Source organism: Solea senegalensis, linkage group LG11 (assembly GCF_019176455.1).
Source record: "Solea senegalensis isolate Sse05_10M linkage group LG11, IFAPA_SoseM_1, whole genome shotgun sequence".
In the NCBI taxonomy this organism is placed as follows: Eukaryota; Metazoa; Chordata; class Actinopteri; order Pleuronectiformes; family Soleidae; genus Solea; species Solea senegalensis.
In genome coordinates, this window is record NC_058031.1 from 22,777,486 (window position 1) to 22,784,781 (window position 7,296).

At 42.4% G+C, this 7,296-nt stretch overlaps 1 protein-coding gene across 1 annotated transcript; it reads left to right on the forward strand.

Moving 5' to 3' along the window:
* The first annotated feature begins 104 nt into the window (after window positions 1-104).
* kiaa1143 (KIAA1143 ortholog) lies at window positions 105-4,092 on the forward strand. The gene is made up of 3 exons (XM_044038878.1): window positions 105-291; window positions 1,139-1,283; window positions 1,491-4,092. Exons 1-3 carry the CDS (start codon window positions 178-180, stop codon window positions 1,715-1,717), a joined length of 486 nt encoding a protein of 161 aa, XP_043894813.1. The 5' UTR covers window positions 105-177; the 3' UTR covers window positions 1,718-4,092.
* Window positions 4,093-7,296: the final 3,204 nt, after the last annotated feature.

Genomic DNA, 7,296 nt, shown 5'->3' on the forward strand with positions numbered 1-7,296 from the left:
TATCTAACAGTGAGATAAAGCACTATTGAAAATGATTGAAATGAAAGTGACTATCGATTTCCACCAGTAGATGGCAGCAGTGCGCCTTTGAGCGTGCGTGTCTACCTATAAATCGTAAGACGAAGAAAAGAACCGGGTTAACAACAGAAGCAGGAGCTGTTGTTTTCCGGCTCTGAAATGAATAAAAGTAAAGCTAGCGGAGTGTCTTGGGTAAAACCAGCGGAGCCGTCTTTTCTAAAGAAGTTTAAAAATGACGTTGGATTCAAAGAAGGGCCCACCGTGGACACGAAGGTACGCGAATGGGTCTGGCTAACGGCGCGTGAGCTAACGGGGAGCTAACGTAAACGTTAGCGGAGCCGAGTGTTTTGGTTTGTTTATGGATTCACCGGAGTGTTTGTTTTAAATAGAAACAAGACATGTCCATTAGACACATTAACAATTATAGTTATTAAAATAAAATTGTTTAGTGCGTGTCAAACAATGTGTTTTTCAAGCAGAACACAACGTGCACTCAGGCTCGCTCTCGTCCACTAATGCTAACCCAAGGCTAGCATTGACCAACGATGATTGGTATCATCGATTAATCTATCGATTATTTTCAAGATTAATCGAGTATTCGTTTGGTCCATAAAATGTCAAAAAAACTTTTTTTTGTTGTTGTTTCACACTCAAAGCTTTAAAGCGACCACTAAAAACGTTAAATTCCAAGTACTCATATAACAATATACAGCATATAAACCATATTGTAAAAGCTGATGGAAGTAATGTGTTTTTTAAAGATCATTTTCAGTTCAAAATGAACCAAAATAAGTTAAATTAACTGAAAGCTTTATTGTCTTTAAACATTTGCGACATATAAACACCAACGTATCTTGTATTTTTGTTTTGTAGTTTAAAATGTGGGCCATTGTTTTGGGTATATTGTATAGATTAAAAAATATATTACAAATAAAATCTTGTGTGTTTTTATAGACTCGAGCTGAGGGAGACTTCTTGGTATAAACTGAATAACAGTTACTCTTTCCTTTTACAATCTCTTTGTACAGCTGTGTAATAACGTTGATTTCATACTAACCCAGAAATGTATTTGTACATTTAAACAAAACAAAACCTCAGTGTCTGTTTCCCCCTCACGCAGCGTCAAGTGATGCCCGAACTGGACGACGACAGTGGCAGCGACCGAGACGACGAGCTGCCTCAGGTCGTGGTTCTAAAGAGCGGAGACCTGAGTGCAGATGAAGTGAAGAAGATCAAAGGTGACACTGAGGGAGCTGCAGATAAAGGTAAGAGTGAATATAAATATCACACACTGTAAAAATGCAAATAGAAACAACATTTTTTACCTGCCAAAGTTTCAAACGGGTGCTTGAAATCCTTGACCTTTCAGTGTTGTGTTTTCGAGGTAAGTTAAAGATGTTAAAATTATCCCTGCTGTGATGATATTTTCATGTGAAGACACACACATCACGCTCGTGCGTCTTTGTCTGTAGACGATGAACCTCCCCCTGACGGGAAGATCCTGTTCAAGAAGCCGGCCAAGCGCTCCTCCTCGGACAAGTTCCAGGGCATCACGGCCAGTTCCAGCAAGAAGAAGAAACAGAGCGAGGATGGAGAGAAGGAGGAGGAGAAGAAGGCGGCGGGGGTGACGGCGACGTCTGGAAAGAAAGTGAAGAACAACAGCCTTCTGTCGTTTGATGACGAGGACGAGGATGACTAAAGAGAGTGGTACACACACATACACTAACTCAACTGTCCCTAATAATGTCAAAATGTTAAAGGGATAGTTCAGGTTTTAGTGTTTTTATGAAGCTGCTGATCCGGACAGAGGAAAAAAATGATTTGATACACGACACAAACGTTTCACTCAATAAAATCTATGTCCGTTTAAGTCAACGTTATCATAAGAATATTTTTTTGTGTGTTTTTTTTGTCTGGAAACCTGGACCACTCTCCCACACCAAAGTCCATAGAGAAAATCAGTGATTCTACACACCGCACACAGTTCTTCTAGTAGAACGTGTAAATGTGTTATTTTGTGATTTCGGTGTTTGAAACGTTTCTTTCGGATTTCCGTCAATGGCGCAGAATGACCTCACGAGGCAGCAGTAGACGCTGTGTCCCAGAGAGTTAAAAAAACGCTGATTTTCTCTGGAGACTTTGGTGTGGGAGAGGGAAAGAACTTTTTGTTTCCAGACAGAAAAGGCCGTGTAAAAGTAAGGAAAAAGGCAGCAATCATCAGTGTAGATTTTTATTAGGTGTTTTTCTTTGTTGTTCCTGTTGCGTCCCCATCTTTTCACGGAGAGCAAGCGTTTCGTGTGTCAGGCTAGTTCCACAAAAAAACCTGAACTATCACTTTTAAGTGATCGTCACAGTCGTCTTCCCAACGTTGTTTTTTTTTGTATTTCAAGCTTTTGTTATTTATTTATTTTCCTTTGCCAAGTCGCATGCAAAGCAACTGCCCTGTCACTCAAAAGGTCATGCTGTGAAGACTGGGTCATACTTTCTGTGTCCGCGCGATGTTAAAATTTTGGGGATTCCGTGGGCGTCACATGGGCGACCGCCACCAGCAGCACACCGTACACGCCGACTGAGCGTACTCCCTGTAGCACAACACTTTGGCCGAAAAGAGACGCCAAAGAAGACGATAAACATGGAACCTTGCTCGAGGTCGTATGAGGATACTGTTTATACTCTCACATTTACATTTCAAAATAAAACACGGGACATATCGATGACTTGTGACTTCCTGGTGAGAAACGGCACCACAGGATTGGAATGTCAGATCGAGTATGCATGCCAGGGTCCTAAATAGACCCTAAGTTTAGTTGATATTTACATAAATGTCACACCACAGACTGTTTCATGCCCTGTGTTGCTTAAGGTACATAGTCTAGGCCTACACAGGAAAAAGCGCTGGAGTCATAATTACTAGCGGTGTTGTGGACACTGTCCACTGTCCTCCTCCTCCCGCCACTGACATGAGTTTCCGCGCAGAACAATGAGCGAGTAAAGTAAAGATGAGAGAGCGCAAATGACGACGTGATGCCTGTGAAATGAAAATTCCAAGATCTCCGTCTCACAAAAGACTTGACTTTGACCAAGGTCCCAAGGACAAATCAATAAAAGTGGACGCCATCATTGGCGAAGCGGCTCTTTCAAGTGGCCCTCCCATCTTGAGCTGTGTCGGCACATTCTAGTCCTTGAATTGGTCCTGGAAAAGTCCTTGAATTTGATGTTTGGGAATCCTGGCATGACCCCTTGTTTATTGGCACTTCCCGGTTGTAGTTGGAAGTCGGAAAGGGGGGGGAGTGGGGCGTTCCAGTTGAAATGGCACACCCCTAAATTCAGATTCCAACTCTCAAAAACTTTTGCTAGCCTGAGATACGTTTGCGTGCGTGTGCGTGTGTGTGTGTGTGTGTGTGTGTCCCGTGACTCAACTGGGACGCCACTAAGTTCCCAGTTCCGACTTCTGACGTTAACGGAATGCACTATTTATGAGTGGGAACCACAGGGCAAAGAAGCTGCTCTCCGTGGACACGTGAAACATGTTAAGTATGACTCGGTATTAACGATTTTTAACACCAACAGACTCTGTCGGCTCTATCAGGCAAAAAAAAAAAGGTTTTTAAAAGTTCATTTTTAAAAAATCCGTACTGTCACAAGGACTGCTCGTCATCACGATTATTTTCTTTTATGAAGCTACAGGCCTGGATTTGGGGACGACGTGTACTCATAAATTCTGTATGTGTCATTTGAATATTGATGGTGATGTTTTTGTTTTTTCTGTGTGTAAATCCTGTCGATGTTGTATTTTTTTTTTTAAACTGTTGTCAGAACTGAAATAATATTCACAGTGAGCGCCGAAACTGCTCACTGTAGAGTTTGATACATCCAGTGGGATGTGTTGAATTATCGAATATATTTTGGCTTCGGGAAAGGAGCTATATAGCAGCTAAGTGTAGAGACGATGCATTCTTGTCAATGCGGTTGTTGGATATGTGTGTGTGGTTTTTCTTTTCTTGTTTTTATTGTGAATGTTTTATGACTGTAACATTTGTACATGTAAATCATTAAAAACATTTGTACAGTAAACTGTGTTACATTACATTACATGTCATTTAGCAGACGCTTTTATCCAAAGCGACTTACAAAAGTGGGAGTGTTGAGTGTGTTTGTGCTGCAACGAAAAGGTTCCTCTGACCTAAACAAATTGCAGTCTCTACTGACCTTCCTCTCATCCGGTGTCAGTACTGCAAAAAAGGCTTTCTACAATGACAAGACTGACAATACCACTGACACCCGGGAAAAACTCTACTCAACCCTCCACCTCCACCGCTGGCTACCGGCAGACACCCGTGCATCATTTTTGTATTGACAAAGTGATGGCTATCAGCTCCAGTAAAGGGCCTCACCAATCTCCCAACATGCATTAGTTCTATTGCATCTTTTTCCTCATTTACCTCTCTCTCAGAGAGTGAGGCCTCTAAACTCCTTGCATGTAGCTGTCCTACCACATCCTCACTGGACCCCATCCCAACCAACCTCCTGCAATCTACAGTGTAGCGCCTACTGTCACAGCAGCAATCGCACATGTGATCAGGAACGTTTCCTGTCAAAAAATCTCACTCCCACACAGGTGGAAAACTATCGGCCGGTCTCTCTCCTCCCGTTCCTCTCTAAGACCACTGAAAGGGTGTTGTTCAAGCAGGTCACTGAATTCCTCTTCCCAAATGACCTCCTTGACCCCAACCAATCTGGCTCCAATAGTGGCCACTCCACTGAACCGGATCTGTAGTCTGTGACAGAAGCCTTAAAAGTAGCCAGAGCGGTAACTAAGTCCTCAGTTCTCCATCCTGCTCGACTTACTGGCGGCGTTTGACACGGTTGATCGCCGTATCCTATTGTCCATCCTCTCAAACATTCACTGGTGGAATGAGCTACCGAGCGCTACCAGAACAGTGTCCCTGTCTATGTTGAAGAAGCTCTTGAAAACCCTGCTCTTACATTACATTAGATTTAAGATTTTAAAAGAAGAATTAGCTACATAGAAGATGTAAACAAATTGGAGTTATTATTAGAAGTATTCTTCTTCTAATAATTCTATTTTCTAAAAATGAATAACAATAATAATAATAATAATAATGCTGCCCCCCACGAGTGCTTTATCAAAGTATTATCCGTTGCACACACTGGTGCCCGAACCATTGGACGGTTGTATGATTCACAGAAAGAATTCACAGAATTAATAGATTTGTAATATTTTTGCCGGAGGCTTTGATGGGGATTAAAGCATCGTCTGGGGCTCCATCTTGTCACAGGGACTTCATGGGAGTCTGGAGTCAGACATCAGGTACATTGTTCGGGGAACATGACGTGGAGGAACTAAGACTTTGAACTGCGATGGCGAGCTTTGAACTGCGTTGAGTAACTTTGAACTGTGAGGGGCAGTATTACAGGTGTATACCGTGTACAGCCCACTAACAGATAACTAGATAACTGCTGTTTGAGATGAGGATGGATGAAAATCAGCCACTGAGAAGTGCCACCGGTGCAGAAATGCCCGGCAGTTCAGCTGATCTGACAGCAATGACTTGGACAGTGTCCGAAAGGGAATCAATCTCAAACCAGCAGCTTCTACAGCAGCAGCACCTCCACCCAGGCCTGATGATGGCCCCAATGCAACACCAGACACAGGCTCCTGAGATCCCTGGTGTTTATCCCATTCCACCCAACTTCCAGCCTTTAGTCCTTCCTCAGTTTAGTGCTCCGTTACAGAACCCCACAGCGACCCCATGTGTTCAGCAAAACTCGGCTCACAGTGACAATGTGTTGATCCGACCCAATGAATTTATTGTGGCCGAGTTTAATCAAGGCGTTCATCCACTGACCGTGTCCTTCCACAGCCCCTGCTACCCTGGATTGTAAGAACTGCACAAAAATATCCTCATATGAACCGGTTCATGACAAAATGCTGAGTCTAATGCATAAAATGTAAACAAAAAGTCGACATCGTCCTTCTGGTTTGCCAGATGAGGACAACTCAGAAGTGAGAATATACTTAATAGCCACGGGGGGGGTGACCACTGGTTGAGAACAGAACCCGATTTATAGTGTCGGTAATCAGCTAGTATCGACCAAATCGCAAATCTCAAGGCTTTAAAACAAGAATTTGGAATCGTATGGGTAACGTAACAACCGGTTGCCACTTTAATGCTGTATCTGATGTCTGACCTCAGGTTTCCATGGCAGTCAGGAGAGCCCGTTGGAATGCAGTTATATCAAGTGACAAGGAGTAGTAAAGGTAAGGTTCAGAGGGAGAGATGTTGGTCAAATTCTTGCGTGGCGACCTGTCCAGGGCAGTAGACAATGGATGGATGGATGTATGAATGGGGAGCAAATATCAAAGGCAACCCTTTTTGTAGGAGAGGTCTTTGTCTACTATTCCTCTCCCTTCCAAAATTTGAGAAAACCCCCACAAATCATACATACAATATGCTATTTGACTGGGAAAGTTGGACGATCACTTTTCCAAGCAGCCGTGGTCAAGAAAATTGCAAAAACACCCTACGAATGAATGGGAAGCAAAGATAAAAGGCAGATTTCTTTTGCATTGGAACACAAATCAAAGGCAAATGAATTTCCGCTGCCCTGGTGACTAAAAATATACATCAGAATTGGCAATGTTGGGCTAGAACTTTTCTAACGGTTTGAGTAACCATGGTGAAAGAAAACCACCAAAAAATTGAGAAGAAGATCAAAGGCAGATTAAGTTTCCTTGCCTCGGCGTCCGTGCACTCTATTCTGGAGAAAAAAGGAAAACACGCTTAAACAAGATTTGACTCATGTTTCTAACTTTTTTTCGTGTTTTCCATTTTCACAGAAAAACAGGAAGAGAATGACAAACAAGAAAACAACTCAGATAATAAAACAACAATCCCCCAGGTTTGAACAGACTGAGTATTTTACTTATTTTAAAATGTATTAATTCATCTCTATTAATTCGAGGATCGTCTATCCTGGTCGCTTGGCATAGTCCTCTGATGTTACGGCTTCAAAGTCATCAAAGGGGAGATTTCTTTGAAAAAGTGCCTCAAAGGCACAAGTTTGTACAAAAATCAAAGTATAGAATTTCTTTGTATGACATCAGAGATGATCAAAGGATGATCAAGGATGATCAAACTGTGGAATAGTGAAAGAGCTTTTAATATAAAATTGCGGAATAAGTCCGTAACAACAATGGTTGACTGACCGTTGACCTCGGAATCCGTGTCAGATCAAACGTTTGTACTGGAACTT

Coding starts and splice junctions, on each gene's coding strand:
- kiaa1143 (XM_044038878.1), top strand. CDS start 178: ATGAATAAAAGTAAAGCTAGCGGAGTGTCTTGGGTAAAACCAGCGGAG. Junction 292..1,138: donor GGCCCACCGTGGACACGAAG/GTACGCGAATGG, acceptor CCCCTCACGCAG/CGTCAAGTGATGCCCGAACT. Junction 1,284..1,490: donor TGAGGGAGCTGCAGATAAAG/GTAAGAGTGAAT, acceptor CTTTGTCTGTAG/ACGATGAACCTCCCCCTGAC.